At 48.0% G+C, this 23,315-nt stretch overlaps 1 protein-coding gene across 3 annotated transcripts; it reads right to left on the reverse strand.

Annotated features, from left to right (window-relative positions):
- Window positions 1–16,683: 16,683 nt before the first annotated feature.
- KCNS2 (potassium voltage-gated channel modifier subfamily S member 2) lies at window positions 16,684–23,004 on the reverse strand. 3 transcript variants are annotated; one of them, XM_070477350.1, is made up of 2 exons: window positions 22,823–23,004; window positions 16,684–21,545 (listed from the first exon to the last, which is right to left on the reverse strand). In XM_070477350.1, the coding sequence occupies exon 2, from the start codon at window positions 21,500–21,502 to the stop codon at window positions 20,069–20,071; it is 1,434 nt and encodes a 477-aa protein (XP_070333451.1). In that variant the 5' UTR covers window positions 21,503–21,545; window positions 22,823–23,004; the 3' UTR covers window positions 16,684–20,068. The 3 variants fall into 3 exon arrangements, with proteins under 3 accessions (XP_070333451.1, XP_070333450.1, XP_070333449.1); XM_070477349.1 differs by having other exon boundaries at window positions 22,741–22,825; XM_070477348.1 differs by lacking the exon at window positions 22,823–23,004 and adding an exon at window positions 22,211–22,442.
- Window positions 23,005–23,315: the final 311 nt, after the last annotated feature.

Here is a 23,315-nt window from a genome sequence, read left to right on the forward strand (position 1 = left end):
AAATTGATTGGGGTGATGATTGCATAGCTCTGTGACTATATTAATAATCAATCAATTGTAAGCTTTTTAAAATGAATATATTTAGTTATGTTAAAATCATAATTTTTTTTTTTTATTTTAGGGGAGGAAAAGACAAAAGCAAACTCTGCTGCTCAGAAGAAACCCCATCATTCTTAGTACCTAGATAAGAAGTGTCTCCCTAAGGGGACCATTGGAAAGCACACAGTGCATATTCAATTTAATATCAACATGCATGATCAATATTCTCAGAGTTAACACCGGGCTGTGCAGTGTTTTCAGTATTTGTCAATGGCATCACACAACCTCAACTCAGTAAACACCTACATGCTAATGGCTCCCCAATCCCTGCCTTCAGCCCAGACTTGTGCTCATAAATGTCACACCCAGGTATTCTTAATGCCACGCACGTACCTCCAATTCAGCATGGCCGAACACTACTGCCCCTGTATTTTCAGCCCAGTGGGTGCTACATCTACCATTCAATCACCAGTGCTGGGGGTCCTTGAATCACCATTGTCTTTCACCCTGCACCACCCAGACAATTCCAGCTTCCAGATGTTTCTCAAGTTTGTGTCCTCACCTCCATTCTCTTTCTGCTGCTGCCCCTGGGTCTTCCATCATCTCCTGCCCAGACAATTGCAGTGGCCCCTTAACTGGTCTCGGTTCCAAGTTCATTCCCCTCAACTCACCCTCCCTCGCATCTGTTGGCACTGTCAATCCAGAAGGCAATGGATCTCCATTACCTGCAGGATAAAGCCCATTAAAGTAAACATGTCCTCTGACACCAGAGCCCTGCCTCCGTTTCCCTTTCTGGCTCTGAATACTCCCTCAAGTGACCTATGGCTCCTGCCTACCCCTCCTGAGACTTAAGTGACCAACTGCTCATGCTGTCAGCTCTGCTCAGGCATGCATAACCCCCTTTGTGCACCCAGATGCAGGTTGGGATCACTGCACTTTCCAGATTGTATTACTGTGGCCATTCATTCTTCTGTATCTCCCACCAGCTAAGCTGTCTGAGGGCCAGGACTGGGCCCATGTTTTCCTCTCTCTGTGGCATCAGCACAAGCCCCAGCATAGTAACGCTAAATAAACACTTGTAGAATAAGGGATAAGCCACAGGTGGAAGAAATGTGATTTAAATTTGGATCTAAGCAAATGGCTAAGAAATCATAGAAGCCCAATTTTTAGGTGCTGAATGTCCTTGCTCATCTCGATAAGGATATGGGCTATGTCTATTCAGTTCATCACAGTGTCTCTGATGTCTTTCAGTATTTTCTGGATGGGTGGATGGGAAGATAAGCAAATGTATGAACAAAGATACAGGCAGAGAAATGAACTAGAAACAAACCAGTTTCATGAAATTAGTCCCAACATCCTCAAATTTACATCTGTGTTACCTCCCAAACCAGAGTTGGTACTTAGTACTCAATACTTGGGAACCTGGGGAGGCACTGGTTTTGCCCTTGAGGAAATAATTATCCAACTGAATGTGAGAATTTGGGTGATAAATACCCTTGAATTCCCTGCACACAGCTGTACTATAAGGCCTGAAAGAATATACCCCAGTTTCTAAAGGGGGAAACATGAGCTTTTTTATTGTCCTACATAATGAAAATCTCTGGAGTCCTGTTTCATACAAAACAGACTGATGCATCACATTTGCTTCACAAAAAAAAATATGAAAAAGAGAACAGAGTCTTTTCATTTTTTCTTTTTTTCGTCCCTATAATTCTGTTGTCAATGGTGCAGAAATTTGCATGGGAAGCAATGGATGTCTCTGCTTTTCAGAAGAATCTCAGGGCTTCCTAGATCATTAGGAACCAATTACAGTACTAAAAAGTGCTTTATAAAGTAAAACATTCAGCTGATGTGATGAGAAAATAAAAATGTACTTGTAAGCAATAAAGCTAGAGCAATACTATATATTTTGCTGCCAGTTCTATTTTTATTGTATAAATTTGCTATGTGTGTGATTAATACACACAAGGAAGCATTGACGACAGACCTGCCATCACCACCACACAAAGATAGTGAAGAAGATACTTTCTGTAATGCTCCTAAAATGCAAAACTGTGGGGTGAGTTTAATGGTATGGAATTCCCAGTCAGTTTAACAACACATTCAAGTATAGGAGCCAGACACTGCTTCATCCTCATTCCCACTCTTTCACCAAACCCTGATGAAAAAGGGGAGGGCCTCACTTAAAGCACCCTCCTTGGTGGTTTGATCTGTTATTTCTGGAAACCTCCTCAGTGCTACCATTCACTCAGCAAATATTCAGGGAAACTGGGTTCTAGACCCTCACGTGCCAGAGACATTCAGATGACTAAAGCACAGTTCACACTAGTTGACTGAAGCAACTGTACCTGTAATCTCAGCGCTGAAATGAAAGCTGAAAGAGGAATGGGTTAGGGGCTTCAGGAGCTTGGAGAACTGGTTAGGGAGAGGTTTCTGTGCTAGTTCATGGGAAAGGGGCTGAAGTTTCACAGGGGTCTGACAATGGAGAGGAGAGGGCAAATCCAAGAACTATTCGGGAGACTGAACAAGCAGGGGTGATAGACTAAATCGATGCAGGAGGTAAAAAAGAATGTGGGGGTCAAAAAAAGCAGAGAACCCCAGGTTATACCACCCCAAAACACTACTACAGTTCATTAAGTTAGAAATGGATTTGAAAAGTAAGATAATGAGATCAGATTTGGGCATGATGAATTCTCAAAATCTATGAGATATCCAAGAGGAGGCATCCTGGAGTCAGTTGGAAGTACGACCCTGGGGCTGGATGAGAGAGGCAGGCCTGGAGATGAAGATGTCTGTTGTCAGGTAGAGGAATGGACGAAAAGAACTCCAGAGACTGTGCCAAGTGAGGAGGCAAAGGCGGAGGGCCAAGGATAAAACCCTGGGGCAGGCAAGGCAGGACAAATGGCCAGCAGATTTTATAGTAGGCAAGGAGGCATGAGGGACACTGGACATCTAGAGAAAATAAACTTCAAGAAGGAGAGTCCCCATCACTTGTTTTGGCACATAGTAGGTGCTTAAGAAATGTGTGGTGCACAAACAAATACTGAGCTTCTATCTGACTTTAGAGCAAACCTTTATGTTTGTGTTCACTTATACTACCGTGGTCATGACTATTGTATTTGGAGCCAGATGGAATTTGGGGCTGGAGCCCAGCTCTGCACTTTCCAGTGGGGTGGCCTTGGACAAAGTACTCAGTCCCCCAATGATTATAACTCACCTCACTAATTGATCATTAGAGGGAGATGACTAGATAAACTCAGGTACAAGCACATAGAGAGGATGCTAGGAGCAGCTACCAAGAAAGATATTGATTTTTATGTACTGATGGAAAAAATTATCTCAGTGATATTGAGGCATTTCCAGAATGGAGCAATTTATAAAACCACTCTTCAATTCTATTCTCCAGATACAAAGATCTGTATATAAATCAGTGGAAAGTTAAAGAGGGTATGTACCAATGTAATAACAGCAGTTACTCAAGGGTGGGGACTGAAGTTGGAGGGTTATACATGTTTGAGTTCTCCCTATATGGCTTGATTTTTTTTAATGTATTCAACTATTCCATGTATAATTACAAATTGGTTCATTTTTAAAATAAGTTCAAAAACTTATCATTTAGTGTTGCAGTGAAGAGTAAAATGAGACAATTACTATAAATCTCATTACCTATCACAAAAGAATGCTCTTGTCACACTGTTCCTTATCACTGTACACCCTGCACTGTCTTTGAAATACCCCCTCGACACACTTTTTTTTTTTTTTTTTTGAAGGTTTGAGAATAGATGGTGGAGTAGAAGGACTTGAGCTCACCCTCTCTCACAAAAACACCAAAGTCACAAGTAATTGCTGAATAGCCGTCTACCAAAAAGACTCAAACCTCCCAGAAGAGATGCTCTACATCCAAAGACAGATGGAAGGAGGGGTGCATTCACAATACAATCAAATCGCATACTCACGACCCAAACGGGAAAATAGTTATATCACAGAGGCTGACCCATAGGAGGGTTCAGAGCCCCATGTAAGGCCCCCCACTCTGTGGTTCTGGCACTGGGAAGAGGAGCCCCCAGAGCACTTGGCTTTGAAAGTCAGTGGGGCTTGATCACAGGAACTCCACAGGGTTGAGAGAAACAGAAACTCCACTCTTGGAGGGCACACACACACAAGCTCTCATGTGTACCAGGACCCAGAGAAAAAGCAATGATTTCGCAGGAGCCTCAGTCAGACCTATCCGCTGGTCTTAGAGGATCTCCTGGGGAGACAGGGGCCAGCAGTGGCTTACTGTGGGGACAAGGACACTGATAGAGATAACAGGGCTTACTCATTGGCATGAGTTCTCAAAACTGCCATTTGTCACCAGGACCTGGGCCCACCCAACAGCCTGTCAGTTCCAATAGTGAGATGTCTCAGGCTAAACAGTGAACTGGGTAGGAACACAGCCCTACACATCACAGACAGACTGATTAAAGTCTTTCTGAGTCCACAGCTGCCTCTAAACTGATCCCTTGACATAGCTTTGCTTACCAGAGGACAAGACCTAGCTCCACCCATAGTGGGTAGGCACCAATCCCTTCCACCAGGAAGCCTGCACAAGCCTCTTAGGCCAGCCACACTCACCAGAGGGCAGACATCAGAAGCAGGAGGAAATATAATCTTGCAGCCTACAGAACAGAGATCTCAAACACAGAAGGCTAGACAAAAGGAGACGGCAGAGGAGTGTATTCTGGAAGAGGAAAAAGATAAAATTCCAGAAAAACAACTAAGTGAAGTGATGATAAGCAACCTATCCCAAAAGAATTCAGAATAATGATTAAAAAAATGATCCAAGATCTTGGAGAAATAATGGGGGAATAGCACAAGAAAATACAAGAAATGTTTAACAAAGAACTAAAAGATGCAAAGAACTAGCAAACAGAGTCGAGCAATATAATAACTGAAATGAAAAATACATGAGAGAGAATCAATAGCAAAATAAATGAGGCAGAAAAATGGATAAGTTGGAAGACAGAGAAGTGGAAATAACTGCCGCAGAACAGAATAAAAAAGAATGAAAAGAAATGAGGAGAGTCTTAGAGACCTATGGGACAGCATCAAATGCACCAGTATTCGCATTATAGGGGTCCCAGAAGAAGAGAGAAAGAAAGGGCCTGAGAAAATATTTGAAGATATAATAACTGAAAACTTACCTAACAAGAGAAAGGAAACAGCCACCCAATTCAGGAAGCAAAGAGAGAAACTCATACAAGATAACCCCAAGGTAGAACATGCCAAGACATTTGGCAAAATTGAAGGACAAAGAGAAAATATTAAAAGCAACAAGGGGAAAGCAGCAAATAACATACAAGGGAATCCCCACAATGCTTTTCAGCATTGTGGGGCTGAAAACTCTGCAGGCCAGAAGGGAGTGGCAGAATATATTCAAAGTGATGAAAGGGGAAAATCTACAGCCAAGAATACTCTACCCAGCAAGGCTCTTGTTCAGATTCAATGATGGAGTCAAAGGCTTTACAGACAAGCAAAAGCAAAGATAATTCAGTGCCACTAAACTAGCTTTACAAAAAAATTCTAAAGGATCTTCTTGGAGAGGAAAAGAAAAGACCACAATGAGAAACAAGGAAATTACGTATGGGAAAGCTCATTGGTAAAGGCAAACATGCAGTAAAGGTAGAAAATCATTCACACATAAACATGATATCAAAACCAGCAATTGTGAGAAGAGTACAAATACAGGATATTGGAAATGCATTTGAAATTAAGAGACCAGTAACTTAAAACAATCTTGCATCATATAGACTGCTTATGGGGACTACCAACCAAAAACCTACAATAGATACACACACACACAAGAAACTAATGCAAGCACAAACTAAAGACAGTCATCAAATCACAAGAGTACAAAAGAGGAAGGGAAGAAAAAAGAGTATGAAAAATAAATCCAACGCAATTAACAACATAGCAATAAGAACATGCATATTGATAATTAACTTAAATGTAAATGGATTAAATGTGCCAACTGAAAAATACAGACTGGCTGAAAAAATACAAAGACAAGACTTGTAAATATGCTGTCTACAAGAGATCCACTTCAGATCTAGGGAAACATAAAGATAAAGTGAGGGGATGGAAAAGTTATTCCATGCAAATGGAAGTCCAAAGAAAGCTGAAGTAGCTATTTCCATATCAGACAAAATAGATTTTAAAATAAACACTGTTAAAAGAGACAAAAAAAAAAAGACACTACATAATGATTAAGGTACCAACCCAAGAAGAAGATATAACAATTATAAACATATCTGCACCCAACATAGAAGCACCTCAATATATAAATATAAGGTAAAGAGTAACACTAATAGAGAAGTTGGCAGTAAAACAATAATAGTGATGGACTGTTACACCCAACGTATGTCAATGGATAGATCATCTAGACAGAAATCAATAAACACAGGTCTTAAATGACACATTAGACCATGTTGTCTTCACTGATATTTAGAGAGCATTCCATCCAAAGGGAGCAGAATACACATTCTTTTCAAGTGCACAGGAAACATTCACCTGAGTAAATCATATGGTGGGGCACAAAGAAAGCATTGGTAAATTTAAGAAAACTCAAGTCTTATCAAATATCTTTTCCAAACACAACACTGAGATTAGAAATCAACTACAAGAAAAAAAAACTGTAAAAAACACAAACACACAGAGGCTAAAAAATATGTTATTAAATAACCAATGAATCACTGAAGAAATCAAAGAGGAAATTTTACACCTAATGGCAAATGACAATGAAAACATGATGATCCAAAACCCATGGGATGCAGCAAAAGCAGTTCAAAGAGGGAAATTTATAGCAATACAATCTTATCTCAGGAAATAAGAAAAATCTCAAGCAACCTAAACTTATATCTGAAGCAACTAGAGAAAAAAGAACAAATAAAACCCCAATTTAGTAGAAGGAAAGAAATGATAAAGAGAAGAGCATAAATAAATGAAATTTATTTATTTAGAGAAGAGAACAATAGCAAAGATCAATGAAACTAAGAGCTGGTTCTTTGAAAAGATAAACAAAATTGACAAACATTTAGCCAGACTCATCAAGAAAAATAGGAAGAGGGCTCAACTCAATAAAATTAGAAATGAAAAAGAAGTTACAGCTGACACCACAGAAATACAAAAGATCATAAGAGATTACTGAAAGCAACTATTGTCATTGTTCAGTCACCCAGTCATGTCTGACTCTTTGCAACCAGGTGGACTGCAGCATGCCAGACTTCCCTGTCCTTCACCATCTCTCAGAGCTTGCTCAAACTCACGTCCATTGAGTCGGTGATGCCATCCAACCATCTTGTCTTCTGTCATCCCCTTCTCCTGCTTACGATCTTTCCCAGCATCAGGGTCTTTTCTAATGAGTTGGCTCTTTGCATCAGCTGGCCAAATTATTGGAGCTTCAGCTTCAGCATCAGTCTTTCCAATGAATATTCAGGATTCATTTCCTTTAGGATTGACTGGTTTGGTCTCCTTGCTGTCCAAGGGACTCTTTGCCAACACCACAGTTCAAAAAGCATCAATTCGGCTGATTCATGTCAATGTATGGCAAAAAACCACTAAAATATTGTAAATTAATTAGCCTCCAATTAAAATAAATTTTTTTTAAAAAGCATCAATTCTTTGATGCTCAGCCTTCTTTATGGTCCAACTCTCACATCCATACATGACTACTGGAAAAACCATAGCTTTGACTATACAGATCTTTGTTGGTAAGTCATGTCTCTGCTTTTTAATATACTGTCTAGGTTTATTATAGCTTTTCTTCCAAGGAACAAGCATCTTTTAATTTCATGACTGCAGTCACCATCTGCAGTTATTTTGGAGCCCAGGAAAATAAAGTCTGTCACTGTTTCATTGTGTCCCCATCTATTTGCCATGAAGTGATGGAACCAGATGCCATGATCTTAGTTTTTTTCAATTTTCAGTTTTAAGCCAGTTTTTTTCACTCTCCTCTTTCACCTTCATCAAGAGGCTCTTTAGTTCCACTTCACTTTCTGGCATAAGGGTGGTGTCATCTGCATATCTGAAGTTATTGATATTTCTCCCTGCAGTCTTGATTCCAGCTTGTGCTTCATCCAATCTGGCATTACACACGATGTACTCTGCATATAAGTTAAATAAGCAAGGTGACAATATACAGCCTTGACCTACTCCTTTCCTAATTTGGAACCAGTCCATTGTTCCATGTCCCATTCTAACTGTTGCTTCTCTACTTGCATACAGGTTTCTCAGGAGGCAGGAAAGGTGGTCTGGTAATCCCATCTCTTTAAGAATTTTCCACAGTTTGCTGTGATCCACACAGTCAAAGGATTTAGCATACTCAATGAAGCAGAAGTAGATGTTTTTCTGGAACTCTCTTGCTATTTTTATGATCCAACAAATGTTGGCAATTTGGTCTCTGATTCCTCTGCCTTTCCTAAATCCAGTTTGAACATCTGGAAGTTCTTGGTTCACATACTATTGAAGCCTAGCTTGGAGAATTTTGAGCATTACTTTGCTAGCATATGAAATGAGTGCAATTGTGTAGTAATTTGAACATTCTTTGTCATTGCCATCATTTCAGTTCAGTTCAGTCACTCAGTTGTGTCCGACCCTTTGCAACCCCATGAATCGCAGCACACCAGGCCTCCCTGTCCATCACAAACTCCCGAAGTTTACTCAAACTCATGTCCATCGAGTCGGTGACGCCATCCAGCCATCTTATCCTCTGTCGCCCCCTTCTCCTCCTGCCCCCAGCCTCCCAGCATCAGGGTCTTTTCCAATGAGTCAATTCTTCTCATGAGGTGGCCAAAGTATTGGAGTTTCAGCTTCAGCATCAGTCCTTCCAATGAACACCCATGACTGATCTCCTTCAGGATGGACTGGTTGGATCTCCTTGCAGTCCAAGGGACTCTCAAGAGTCTTCTCCAACACCACAGTTCAAAAGCATCAATTCTTCAGTGCTCAGCTTTCTTCATAGTCCAACTCTCACATCCATACATGACCACTGGAAAAACCATAGTCTTGACTAGACAGACCTTTGTTGGCAAAGTAATGTCTCTGCTTTTTAATATGCTATCTAGGTTGGTCATAACTTTCCTTCCCAGGAGTAAGCGTCTTTTAATTTCATGGCTGCAATCACCATCTGCAGTGATTTTGGAGCCCCCAAAAGTAAAGTCTGACACTGTTTCCACTGTTTCCCCATCTATTTCCCATGAAGTGATGGGACCAGATGCCATGATCTTAGTTTTCTGAATGTTGACTTGTATACAGGCCCATTATTCCCATGCACACTGGTTTGTGCATTAGTCTATATTCAACGGGAATGTCTTAGCAGCCCTCTCTGGGTTCTGGGCACACTTAGAAATGCACATTACAGGGAGGCAGTCCTTTCCAACCTTGAAGGCAGCCTGCCTGACCAGCACATCACAGGTCTTCCAGCCCGGGAGACTGTGCTAAGGATGGCCATGCAGTGAAACCCCTTTACAAAGGCCTCCCTACCCTCCTTTCAGGGAAGCAGCCACTCACCCTGATTCCCAAGGACCTGCGATTGTTTCAGCATCATTTCCAGTGAGAGGGCTGAACCCCATACTTCAGCTGGCCACTCTGTCCTTGGTTCATTTATGACTTGCCAGCATGATCTACTCTGTGCCAAGCACTGTGCTGAGCCCTGGAGACAAATGTCCCTGCCCTCTGAGCTTCCAGTGAGTGAGGGTGATAGACAACACCCAATAAGCAAAAGTGACAAGTCACAAGAAGAACTAAGAGGGAAAAGTACTGAACACTGTGAGAAATAAGGCAGAGACACTGGGTGGTAGAAAGATGTCTTTGAAGTCAGGGCAAGTGCAGAGAAAGCCTCTCTATGAAAGTCACATCTAGTGGGAGCCCTGGAGAGCAGCTGGTGCTGCCTCTTTCCTTTAAAGGGTAAGACTGCTCCTGTCATTGCACCCCCACATTCACAGACACACAAGGGCACGAACACACAGGCACACAGACACTGAGACACACACACGAATTCACGGAGACCCCCATGCTGTGCGCACATGGACAAACTTAGATCCAGGCACGTACACATGTGTATCCCCCCTGTGCTGTGGCGGAGTTGGGGGGGGTGCCATCTGAAGTACCTTTTCAGAGATGGCACCCATGACGGTACTGGGGACCCGGGACATCTATTGCACTCAGCACTGGGCTGGGCAAGGAGTTTGGCTCCCAGCTAAACGATAGCTCTTGGCTCACAGTTGATTTAATTCTGCCTCTGGGGTCCCCTCCCGGCACTGTTTGCTGAGACTGGCTCACCAGTCTCTCTGAACACATGACATCTGCACACTACAGTTCCCAGGCATCAAGCTCATCCCTGAAATATCAGCACAAACGAGTCCCTGAGCATCAGGACTCAGGGCGTCCTGCTGGTTCTAAAGCTCTGACACATGTTTACATATTCCCACAGGTGAGGCCGGGGAGCATGGGTAAAGGCGACGGGCAGTGGGATGGTTTGGAATTTGTAGTTTTCTTTTTATCTTTTTAACATGAGAGGGCTCTTTTAAAAGATGAGAAAGACTATGGAGTAATCAGGGAGTTCATGTTTTAAAACTGGCAAATTACATAGTAACATTTAAATGCCTGACTCGGCTCCCAGGTCCCAGGGCGCAGGGAAGGGCAGAGTGAAAGAGAGTGGAGGAAGAATCCAGCATGATTTCTGGGGCTCCCCTGGTTCCTAGCAGCACCTTATTCCAAAAGCAGACCTCAGATCTGGGAGACCCGTGGGGACAGAATATGGGAAAGCAGTGGGAAAGCCCCGGGCCATCCTTGGTTTCCTGTGGCGTGGTTTCCCTCTTCTCCTCCCACACGTTCCACAAAAAGAACTGCAGGCAGCGACCCGGCCGGTGGCCTTTGTAACAACCGACCCTGAGCACAGTGGGTTACAATTCAGCTGCTCCCAGTGGAGTCGGCCCTGGCAGACCCACAAAACTTGCCAGGAAAATCAATTCAAAGCTGACAGATCAAAAGTGACTCATGCCAGTTCTCCTCTTCGGAAACGGTTAGATGGGTGTCTGATGGGTAACAATTCAGTTCTTTTCATAGTAGGTCTGGAAATAGCTCAGAGGTCTTTAAATGTCTGGAGATGTAGGCGATGATGAAAAGAGTTTTGAGTGGGAACTTCCCCACCCTGTGAACCCCTATTCTGTTTCTGCCATATTCCCCCAGTCTGCCTGCCTCACCCCACGTGCCTGCATATCAGGGACGGCTCTGTGCTGGACAGACCCACCAGTGTCTTCGGGAAACCAGTAGTCTAGGACCCCCTGGTGGCTCAGATGGTAAAGAACCCACCTGCAATGCAGGAGAGCCGGGTTCGATCCTTGGGTTGGGAAGACCTCCTGGAGAAGGGAATGGCTACCCGCTCCGGTATTCTTGCCTGGAGAATTTCATGAACAGAGGAGACCGGTGGGCTACAGTCCATGGGGTCACAAAGAGTGGGACACGACTGAGCAACTAACACTTCCATGTGGTTGTCTAAGACTCGGGATTGGCCATCGCTGGACAGGTGGGGAGCCTGATCACCCAACACGCAGGCCCTTCATGCTGTCAGCTTTTGCGTTCCCTGTTACAAATCCTTATGTCCCTCTCACCTGTCCTTGGTTGCCCCATTGAAAGGCACTCCTTTATAAATGGGCCCTTTTCTCTGTCTAGAGCCTTGATGGGTCCATGCAGACTTTTCACCTCCCCAGCTGTGACCCTTAACATCTGTGGTACTTATTTTGAACGTCAGCACCAGCTTATGAAGAAGTCACCAATAGGTCTAACGTACAGGAAGGGGAGAGATGAGCCTAGGAGAGGGGGTTGCAGAAAAGGATGGACTGGAAGGGAATGGACACGAGTCTGCTGGAAATGAACAAAACGTGAGTTAAGGACTGAGGTGGGGCTGGTGCCTTTAGAATGAATATGAAGGGACCAATGTGTGAGATCCTGTGAAGAAAGCATTGATTAAACTTGCTGTCCAAGATGGTGTGCGAGTGATGGAGGGACAGTGAGAGTTCTGCAAGGGGTACCCCTGAGACCCGGGTGTTTCTCCATGTGGGTCTGAAAACCACTTGCATCAAAATCACCTGGGAGCTTAAAAGTGTAAATTCCTGGGGCTCACTCCTAAGAGTTTGATTTTGTAGATGGAGTCATGCCCAGGAATCTGCACTATTAAAAGCTTCCCAGATGATTCCAAGGACTTCCCTGGTGGCTCAGATGGTAAAGTGTCTGCCTCCAATGTGAGAGACCAAGGTTCAATCCCTGGGTCAGGAAGATCCTCTGGAGAAGGAAATGGCAACCCACTCCAGTACTCTTGCCTGGAAAATCCCATGGATGGAGGAGCCTGGTAGGCTACAGTTCATGTGGTCGCAGAGTCAGTCATGACTGAGCGACTTCACTTTCACTTTCAGATGATTCCGATGCACAATAAAATAGCTATAAAGTCTACACTGCTGAGAGGTCAGGAGCAATGCCCTTTACCTATATCACCCTTGCTTCTAATATGGTTCTTGGCAATTAGTCAGCTGTCAAGAAGTGCTTACTATGGTGAGTGAGCAGCTAACTCAATGGAGAAGATTCACAGATGAATTGAAATCTCAATCTGAGTGGCTGAGAGCACCGAGGTTCCGTTAACAGATGTGAAAGAGAAGGCAGGAGGAAGAGGAAGCTCGGGGTGGATATATGGAGCTAGAAATTAAAGTGAAAGTCACCCAGTTGTGTCCAGCTCTTTGTGACCCCATGGACTAGACAGTCCATGAAATTCTCTAGGCCAGAATACTGGAGTGGGTAGCCTTTCCCTTCTCTAGGGGATCTTCCCAACCCAGGGATAGAACCCAGGTCTCCTGCGTTGCCGGCAGATTGTTTACCACCTGAGCCACACGGGAGCTAGAAATGGTGACTTCCAAATGCCCATGGGTAATGTGCATGGACCCCAGAAGTGACATGGGGCCAGGCAGGTTGACACCTCCACACTGGTTACGGCTGTGGCTTGCTGGACCGAAGTCTGGGGGACATACTTGATGAAGAGGGTCAATAAAGAGGACGAAGACCCAGTGGGGGTGTGATAGGAAAAGGCAGAGCCCAGAGAAGCCACAGTGCAGGGTCCAAAATGAGGAGGGAGGGCGGAGAACGGAGAGGTTGTCTATGGGGAACCTGATGAGCTATGGGTCACCGCCTTGGCGACCAGGAATGCCCCTGGAGGCCTTCAAGAGGGCGGTTTGGAAAGAGTGATGGGAACAGAAGCCAATCACAGAGATAAAACAAGGAAGCAGATCAAGAGGAAAGCTGAAGCTGCTGCCGGCAGAGTTTGCCCTCCGGGGATTTCTCAGGAGGAAGCAGAGAAATAGGACGACAGCTCTAATGAGCCGGCAGAGAAAGGCAAGGCCATGGACTTCATCATCCCTGTGGCTGCCCCTCGGATGCTGGTCTTCCGCAGGAACCTTTTCTTTCTTCTGTGTCTCTCCATTCACTTCCCAGGTAACCTCACCTATGGCCTCAGCTTCCATTCTCTGCGGAGGAGTCCCAAGCTCTGTCTGCCTGTTGCCCAGGCAGCCGGCAACACGACTCCAGCTCGGGGACGGATCCAGGTATTCCCAGCCTCTCTTGGTGCACCGTCTCCCTCCCCTGAACCCAGAAGCCATCCCAGCCCTCCATCTCTCTTCCCCACATCCAGCGGTCGATGGAGTTCGGTAAGCAGCTCGTTCTGCCCCTTCTTCTCCAGCTTGCTTCCTTTGTAGCTGGCTTGTGCTATGGCAGTGACCTCAGGCATGTCTCCCAGCCCCTCCCAGGCCTCCAAGCTGTACCCAGGGTCCTGTCCCAACAGCATTAGCTGGTCAGGGTGTCCCAACCCCGTGACAAAAGAATGACGCCCAAGCTCTTTTGGCGGCTTTGCCGTGGGCTGGTTTTGCAGCACACTTCATTTCCACCACACCGGCTCACATGTGTCTCACACACGCTGGCCAGGGAGGTCTCCGAGTCTTTGCTGGTGCGGGTCCCTGGGCATGGAAGTTTCTTTCCCTTCCCTTCCCTCCACTTCTCAGTTCCTGACTTGCCCCACCACCTCTGGCCACCATTTGGTCCTCTTTCTATTTGTAACCAGAAGACCCATCTTCAAGAGGCACTATTCGCCCCTCCTTGCTGTGTGTCCTCACTGCCTTCTTCATGCCAAAGGCTTTCGGTACTTTCCATCTCTCTCTTCTAGCAGACCATGAACCCTTTTGGTGGGGAGGGGAGGGGAGGGGCTGGGGGGTGGGGTGGGAGTTGCCTCCAGAAATAGTTACTTCCCAGGAGGCCACTGTTGGACTCAGAGCCTGTTTTGTTGCCTGGAAATAAAATGAATTCAACGGAAGGCCTGAAATAACTGCATTAAACATAGCCTCTCTCAGCCTCCCTAACTGACTGCTCTTTCACTTCCTTCATCTCTGCCTTTTCTTGTATTCACTCTCTCCTTCTGTACCCTCTTTTGTTTTTCCTCTTTTCCCTGGTTTCTTCCTATTCCCTTTTTTCTTCTACAGGAACTTGCACTAGCTCCTGGGCACACCTGCCCTCTTCTCCTCCCATCTTATTGTTTGTGTGGATGTTCTTCTGAAAGCATTGACTTGTCACCAGCAGACAAAGTCCTTTGCTTTGGAGAATTTCACCAGAAGGGTGATGATATTGACAAATGAGGTCACAGAAGGAAGAAGATGCTGCCTGTTTTCAGGTCTACACTATTAACTGAATCTGATACCCAGATAAGGTCCTTGGGTGGAAACGCTGGTTAAAAGTCCTCCTAAAAATAAGAGAAGATAATAACCATGCAAATGCAGTATTTAAGTTCTTCCCTTAAGAGGAAGTCTTTTTTTTTTTCCTTTTAGAAGGCAAGGAATCCCCCCAAATATCCCTGAACATCCAGGTACACCCCTGCTGGAGAGAGGACACCTGTGTGGTGGGAACACAGGGTCTGTGGTGGCTGTGAGCACCTTCTCCATGCTGGATTGTCAGTCGCCTTCTCCAGCTGTCATGAGATGGGACCAGGTTGTTGGCACACCCTTCTGGAGGTTACACAGAAGGGGACACTCGCAGATGCCACTGCCCCTCAGAGAGAACTTAATGTGGGAGGCGGGCAGCCCACATGCCCTTGTCCAGATCGGGGCCCAGCAACCTCATGGGAACTGGCTGGGGGACCCGCTGGGCTTCACAGAGGCAGCAAACATAAATGGGCAGTGTTAGCCCTGAAGCCACATGAGATCAATGGGATTTTCCTCTCTAGTGATTTTTAATAGCAGGAATTTGGATTTGGTGTCAATAGCCTAAAAGCCACAGGAAACTGCCTTGATTCTTTTAAACCTCTATTTCCCCGACACAGACACCAGCCCAAGTATTTTCTCTGGTATCGTTGTCCCTGACATCGTTGTCTGTTGTGGTTGGCTTTTGAGAAGAGAAATGGAAGCAAGCAGAGCAGTCCCTCTGCTTTGTTAAAAATAAATTAAGGCTACTGAGTTCCACTCGGTGCTAGCAGAAGGACGTGGAGCACCATGCAGAAATTCTGTGTTTACATCGAGATGAAGAACTGGGCAGGGCTTTAAGGTTGATCTAATCCAGGCTCCTCATTTTGCAGTAGGGGGATGTGAGGCTCAGAGAGTTCAAGTGAGGTGCCTAAGATCACAGAGTTGAAGGCAAAACTGGGAGCAAAGCCCAGTTAGCCCAGGGACCTCCCTACAGGTTCAGGTGGCCTTCAGAATGCCTCATAGGCTAGGTCACGCATGCATGCATGCTCAGTCATTCAACTGTGTCCAACTCTTTGAGATCCCACAGACTCTAGCCTGCCAGGCTCCTCTGTCCGTGGGATTGCCGGGCAAGAATACTGGAGTGGGTGGCCCTCCTCTAGGGGATCTTCTCGACCCAGGGATCAAACCTGCATCTCCTGCATTGCAGGCAGATTCTTTACCACTGAGCCACAGGGGAAGCCCCACAGGCTAGGTCACTACTGGGCTAAGTAGATGCCAAGGGCCAATTCCCCCAGCAATAGTCACAGCAAACCAGCCAGAACACTCAGGTTACCCAGGACCCCAGCTTGCTGCCAGAGAGGCACTGTAGCAGTCGGGGGCATGGCAACCTGGTGGGGTGAGGTTGGCACTGGCAGGCCTGTCGGTAGTAGTGAATGAGACAGGAGGGGAGGGGCAAACCCCACCAGGGGTGTCTGTTTCCAGGGGCTCCAGTAATTCGTAACTATTCCCACTGCAAAGCAGGCGGGTCGCTCCAGGTCCCGGTGAAAAGGGGACCCCACCTCTCCATACCTCCAAAGAAGAATGCACACCTCTTCCTTCCCAACAAATGCTCAAAAAGCCCAGTCTTTCTCAGGAAATCTGGTTCCCAGCGTCGAACGCCCTTGTTGTGTTTGCCACTCCATGTGTAACTGACGTGCCCTAAGGGGGTGTCAGCAATCATTTTCTATTTAATCCTCATCCTCTTTGAGGCTGGAGTCCTGAGCGTGTCAGTGTTGCCCCTCACTGCTGAGTCGAGAGGCAGAGGCTAAAACGCAGCCACCACACAGAAGGGCTCCTCGGGCTTGCATCAATGCCCGCACAGTAGCGCGTTAATGAGTGTTCAAACTGACAGCACAAATACAGCGTTCTTGATTTTTTAAAATTACAACTCTGTAACAAGTCATGCTGTTAAAACATACAAGAAATACTAGTTAAGCCTTCAAGTAGATAACACACAGCCTGTACAGATCATGGCTATCCCAAAGTGCATAACATACCATTTTCTTCGAAGTGAGGCAAGAATTAGCAGGTAGTTCTATTATTTGAACACTAAGACGAGTAGAAATAACAAATCCAAGCGGTAAATGCCAATTACTACCTTAGGAGCTACACAACAGCTCGGCATTACAACATGCCCCTCCTTGGTAACAAAGCCAGGAAATGTAGGGGGTTGACAGAAGACACTGGACAATAACCAACATGCATCTATGCAGTAAAGACACAGTGTCACTTCCCAGCCAGCGCTTTCAAAATGCTCATCACATACATTTCAAGAAAAGCATGACCTATATCCTTGTCCCGATGGCGTTGAAAAGAATAACCTTCAAGTGTTGGCTGTGAAGCTGTTCTCAAGCCCACGGCTGGACACAGGTGCTCTGAAGCTCCGACTGTGTCCTCCAAAGGGGGTGGATGGGTCAGTCTGGCAGCCTGGTGGCCAAAGCTGTCAGCTCATAATCATATTCTCAACTCCAGAAACAGAACAGAAAATTCACCTGACCCCCATCCCCTTCCCTGCACCGAATAGCTTCAGGGACCCGAAGAAACTGCCCCATCAAATGTTATCTGACCAGGTTAATCAAAGCCCCGCCGAGAGCTCTCGTGAACTACGTACCAGGTACCTCGGTGCTACTTTGTGAGAAAGGAAGGGTTCTTTCTCCCTGGATCAGAGTTCTATCTCCATTCTCTGTGGGAATTAGCTCCAGTGTTCAAGCCAGCTGGGTTGGTCTCTCACCCTCTTATCTGAAACCACTGCTTGGAGTCCTCAGTGTTATTAGGCTATTCTCATGCTCGGAAGTGACTGAAATTCCAGGATGGGCAAAATAATATTTTATAAGAGTATATATGTATATATATATATGTACAAAAGATATTAAAAAGACAGTCTCTAAAGCACTTTGGGATTCCCCCAATGAAAGGCACCAGATAATGCAAGTCATCACCGAAATGAAAAGTCAAGTTTTCCAGCTTTCACATCAGCAAAGAGTAACCACTAGAAGCATCTCTGTTTCAGTGGTAAAAACCTTCCTGTTTCAAAAGAATACTGAGGAGAGTGACTGAGCTATTCAGCCTCCTGCCTTGCTTCCTCTTTTCACAAGTTTTATCTCAGTGACTGTGGATACCATGCTCAGTGACCCAATGCCATCAGCCTTGGCAAACTGAACAGTCTTCACGAGTTTTACCATCACCTGCCTCAGTGCAGCTGGAGATGATTTCACAAATTCTCTGCCTTTCAGTGCCGCAAACATCAGCCAAAGCCAAGTGCTACGTGTGCAAATCTGAGAAATAACCCTGTTCTTCTCACTTGACGGCTCTTTACCCCTAAGGCATCTCACTTTTCCTGATATTCCTGAAAAACAGAGTAGATGGTCGATCAGGTAGCACTAGGAGGTGGCTGCCTCCGCGCTCCCTATGAGGCTCCAGTCTGATGGAAAGATTTGAACTGGGGACCCAAAGGTGTAAGTGACTAGTGCATTCATCCAACAAATGGCCCCCTCTGTAGTAGCCATGGCAACTACAAGGACACAAAGCCTCTGACAAGATCCTCACTCTATCTGAGGGGTATGTACTGCCTTCAACCAACTAAGACACAAATGGACCTTTTTAAGGAAGATCCAAGCCCTTGAGAAAAAGCCTGCCTGACTTCACGTGTGGACCACTGGATTCTGTAGCCTTTCCAAAGAAGAACAACAACGGAGGCCAACTGGAACACCATCTGATTACCTAGAATATAACAGAGAACTATCCAAGTTAACCCTTCAAAATGCTACATGCTGGTTAACTGAAGAAGAAGGAGGGAAAGCATTTTGGAAAAGGAAAGAGTTCCTAACCTTCAACCCGAGTTTGAAAGTTTAAAGGCCTTTAAAATAGCATCAAGCTTTTCAAGAAGTTTGCAATTATTTATGACATTTTATTAACAATGCTTTTTTGTTTCACAACTCTTTCCTTTCTCCTGGCCTCCGCCAACCTTCCCCCCAACAGAAGGCAGATGAAATGGAAATAAGAACTGTAATATTTCCATCCTGGATAAGCCACTTGTCTCTATTTTGAGTACACACTTCCATACCACCAGGTGTCCGTGTCATACCAGGAACTCTGGGGCGGTTAGAGCATTGTGTGTTATATACTGTACCCTAGAAGCAAAATTATCTAAGTAAACTCTGCTTGGAAATAAAAGCTTTATCTAAGCTTTCAGAGTAGGTAACAAAATTTTCTAAACTACTGCCCTTGCTAGCAGCCCAACAATGTTTGCCTCAGAAAGACAGTACAACAGTGAACTTGTTAGTTGAGAAAGACAACACGATCTTATTTCTAAACACCTTAAAAAAGAAACATATCAGAAACATGCTAATAGCTAAGACACAGCAAAGGTTGGTCAAATGACCTAGACCAGCAACCTCAGCAAGAAATAAATGTCCCTGCAGCCACCCAGGAAAGAAGGAGGCCTGATTCTGAAAGATCTTCAAGCATCATGCGATTTGGCCTATGTTTAGCTGAAGTCCCTAGCCCTAATGCATCTATTCTTGGGGAAATTTTCAATCTTCACTACATGTTTAACAAAATAACATTCTCTAAAGAGCAACATTTAAGAGGTGAACATGGGTGTACATCATTTGAAAGGGGAGCAGGGTACCCATGCAAGTCACAAGGCTACAGGTCATTGACAAAAACAACTCACAGACTTGAATCAGTCATGTCTACTTAACTTCACATTCTCTTTGCTTGATATTAAAACTAAATGAAAGCAATGGATAAAGAATTGAGATTTTGTTTTCACCTGACTGTGAGCAAAACCTCATCCTATCCTTGCAGGCCCCACAGGTGTGCTTCCACGGGACGTTATTTGTGGGGGCTTTTTGTACGGAACTCACGTGACAACCTCAGAAACAGGAGCACAATCAGAGACAGTCCTGGGCCATGAGCACTAGACAAGAGAGCACAATGAACAGAGAGATTAGCATCCGAGGTGGTACTCATCCGGCAGAAAGGTGAACATTTTATGCCCACGATGCGAAGACCAGTGAGTGTCATTTCACTGAAAGGTGTGAAGGCATGGCGTCAGACACACCAGCCTCGAAAAATGACCCTAAATACTGGAAAAGCAGCCTGAGGTGCAGATCCCATGCATTCTCTCCCCTCTGGGGCTGGGCATACTCCTCACGCCATAACCCTAGGGTACCTGGACCGTGCCAGAGGCACAAGAGACAGCTCAGCAATGTGTGTTTGAGGATGTCAAGCCCTCCCAGCTAATGTAGGGAATCATTTAAACTTAGTTCGCTTGGCGAGCTCCTGCTCATGTTCGTCAGGCTCGCCATGAGGGATTTAACTTTATGGGCATAATAGTCCCTTAAATTGACAGAAGGGACCTCCTTCATTCCATCTCCGAAGTCACAGCTGCGCATGGCGCTCTCAAGTTGCTTCTGGCGCCGATAAAAGTGGGAGAATTTATTGAAGATCAAGGTGATGGGCAGTACCACCACCAGGATACCTGCCAGGATGCAGGCAGAGGCGGTCAGCTTCCCTGCCGTGGTCCCCGGGACCACATCCCCGTACCCTACGGTGGTCATACTGACGGTGGCCCACCACCAGCAGGCGGGGATGGTGGCCAGGCCCTCGTTCTCCTCCTTTTCGATGGTATAGGCCACTACGGAGAAGATGGAAATCCCCACCGAGAGGTAGAGCATAAGCAGCCCCACCTCCTTGTAGCTGTACTTCAGGGTGGCCCCCAGGGAGCGGAGGCCAGTGGAGTGTCTGGCCAGCTTTAAGATGCGGAAAATCCGCATCAGCCTTAGGACCTGGGCCACCCTGCCCAAGTTGGCCAAGGTAGGCGTGCTCTCCACAACCAGGTTCACCACCAGCGTGATGTAGAAGGGGACGATGGACATGAGGTCGATCAGGTTTAGGGCATTCTTGAAGAACTTGAGGAAGTCGGGGGCCACAGCAAACCTGGCTACCAGCTCAAGGGTGAACCAGGCGATGCCGAAGTGCTCCACGATTTCGAACCTGGGGTCCTCGCCGGGGTTGCCCTGGCGGTCAGGGATCTGGAAGTCTGGCAGGCTATTGAGACACATGGTGATGATGGACCCCAGCACCACGAGGATGGACAGGACGCTGAAGACCCTGCTCAGGACCGAGTAGCCGGGGTTGTCCAGCGCCAGCCACAGCTGTCTGCGGAAGTTGCCCAGAGGCTGCCCGTCGAACTTGGAGGCGTCGTTGTAGAAGGCCAGGATCTCGTCGAAGGAGGACGTGGTGCTCTCCTGGTCGCTCTGCTCGTCCCATTTCTCCTGCTCGGGCTCCACTTTGCGGCCGTGGTAGCTGTAGCTGCAACAGGAGTCGATGAAGAACTCGTTGATGCCCCAGTACTCAATCTCCTGGCTGAAGGAGAAGACGCAGAGCTCCGCCATGACGTGCAGCTTGCCGGTGTGGTAGAAGTGCAGCACGTAGGGGAAGAGCTCCGGGTTGCGGTCGAAGTAGAACTCGCGCTGGGCATCGTCGTAGTCGTCGCAGAGCTCCAGGATGGCCTCGCGCGAGTGGCACAGCAGCAGGCGGCCCAGGCGCGTCTCGGGGAAGCGCAGCAGCGTGTGCGAGCGCAACCGCTTCTTGAAGCCGCCCACGTTGATGCGGATCTCTCCATCCTCGACGTTGGCCTCCGACACGTCCCACAGGCTCTGGCCGGTCATGCTGGAGACGCCCGGCCGCCCGCGCCGCGCGGGGGCGCTACACCTGGAAGCCAAAGGAAGCGCGTCGGGTGAGCGCCCGGCGCTCAGGGCTCGGGCACCCCTTCCTTTCTCCCCATCCGTCTCTAGAGCGCCCAGTCCTCTCCAGCGGGTCTCTGAGTACTGAAGGACACTGGGGTGGGAGGACAGTGCTCTGGGCTTTGCCTGCCCCCCCCCTTCCCAAAGAAAGGCTTGGAGTTGGGGAGGGTAGGTTATGTTTCCACTAGCATGGCCGCGCCCGCACCCCCATCCTGGGGGTTCTGTCGGTCGCTTTCCGCTGCCTGGGGTCGCACCCCAGCGGCTCCGCCAGCTGCGAGCTGACCTTGCCCGTGGGCGGGCCGAGGAGACGCCCCCGCCCTCTCGCCGCAGACAGGCGGGACCAGAGCTGGGCTGCGTACCGGCAGGGCTGGGCCGAGATGGGGGGGCGCATAGCTTCGGGAGGGGGAGCGGGGAAATCCACCTCTCGAGTCCTTAACCCCCGGACAGGGTAAGGGGGCCGGCCCGGCGTCCCCGGAGACCAGCCCCCCGAGACTGAGGCCCCCCCTCGTCCTCCGCCCTGGGCTTCCCACCCCCCACCCCCTCCCGCCTGGCTCCGTGCCCCGGAGCCGCGTGCGCCGCGCCTTACCCGGCGGAGCTACCCGGGCTCGCCCTGCGCGTTCTGGAAGCGCTTACCTGCGAGCTCTGGAGCCCGCGGCCGAGGCCGGCGGGAAACTTCCCCGACCTGCCGGCGAGCATCGCTGCGGCCGCCGCTGCCGGCTGGCTGTGCGTGTGCGCGAGGGTGTTCTGAGTGTGTGTGCGCCTGTGTGTGCGCCCGGCGGGCGGGCGGGGTCCGCCGAGCGCCTCCTGTCTCCGGCCGGGGAGGCCGCCGCCGTCCGCAGTTGCGGGAGGCTCACAGGTGGCTGCGTGGCCCCGACGCTCGCAGAGCACCCCCCCCCCCCACCTCTTTCGATCCGCACGCCCCTCGGCACCGAGGAGAGACAACGACGCGCGCCGCAGCCCGAGGGATCTGGAGCGGGAGCCGAGTCCGTGCGCCTCTGCGCGGGCCCTGCTCTGGGGCGCGGCGCGGTGGTGCTGAACGGACAGCTCCGCGCCTCCCAGCTCCGCTCGAGGCCGCCGCCCGGGCTGCCGCCTCTGCGTTGCGGAGACCCCTTCGCGCCCGCGGCTCGAGGCCGAGCCAACACCTTTCCCGATCACTCACCTACCTCCCCTGATGACAAGCTGTTATGACCACCCTCTTGCTCCCAGGGCGGAGGCAGGGGGCTGCCTACGGTGACCCTTCCCTACCTGAATCTCTCGGGCGGAGCCGAGCTGGGGAATGACCGGCGACTTGCGTTAGTCCGGGGGGGGAAGGGCGGGACGCCGGGAACTCCAGGTTTCCCCCTTTTAGGGACCTGCTGAAAAGTTTCCTGAGGCTGCGGGGGAAGCGGGGTGGTGAGGAAAGGTGTTGGAGGGGAGGGGGGAGAAGCGGGGGGGGGGGGGGCGGTGGCAGGGAAACCCAAGGTCGAGCTCAGCCTAGCTTGCTGGGGCCCGGAGCGCAGGCCCTACAGGCGTGGGAGGGAGTCACGGAGTTCTGTTTGGGAGCTCTGTGTGGGCACTGTGTGTGTGCAGGCCGGGGTGGTGTGCCAGCTTCGGAAGATGGCTGGGAACTGTGTGTGTCTGTGTGTGTAGACTGAGGAAAGTGGGGCTTTTCAGGGTCTGTGCAGCGCTAATTAAAAATAGGACCTCTGGGGTGGTGAGGGGAATGTGTACGGCGTGTCAGAACAGGGGAACCTGGAGC

The sequence above is a fragment of the Odocoileus virginianus genome, chromosome 15, assembly GCF_023699985.2.
Source record: "Odocoileus virginianus isolate 20LAN1187 ecotype Illinois chromosome 15, Ovbor_1.2, whole genome shotgun sequence".
Lineage (NCBI taxonomy): Eukaryota > Metazoa > Chordata > Mammalia > Artiodactyla > Cervidae > Odocoileus > Odocoileus virginianus.

Coding starts and splice junctions, on each gene's coding strand:
- KCNS2 (XM_070477350.1), bottom strand. CDS start 21,502: ATGACCGGCCAGAGCCTGTGGGACGTGTCGGAGGCCAACGTCGAGGAT.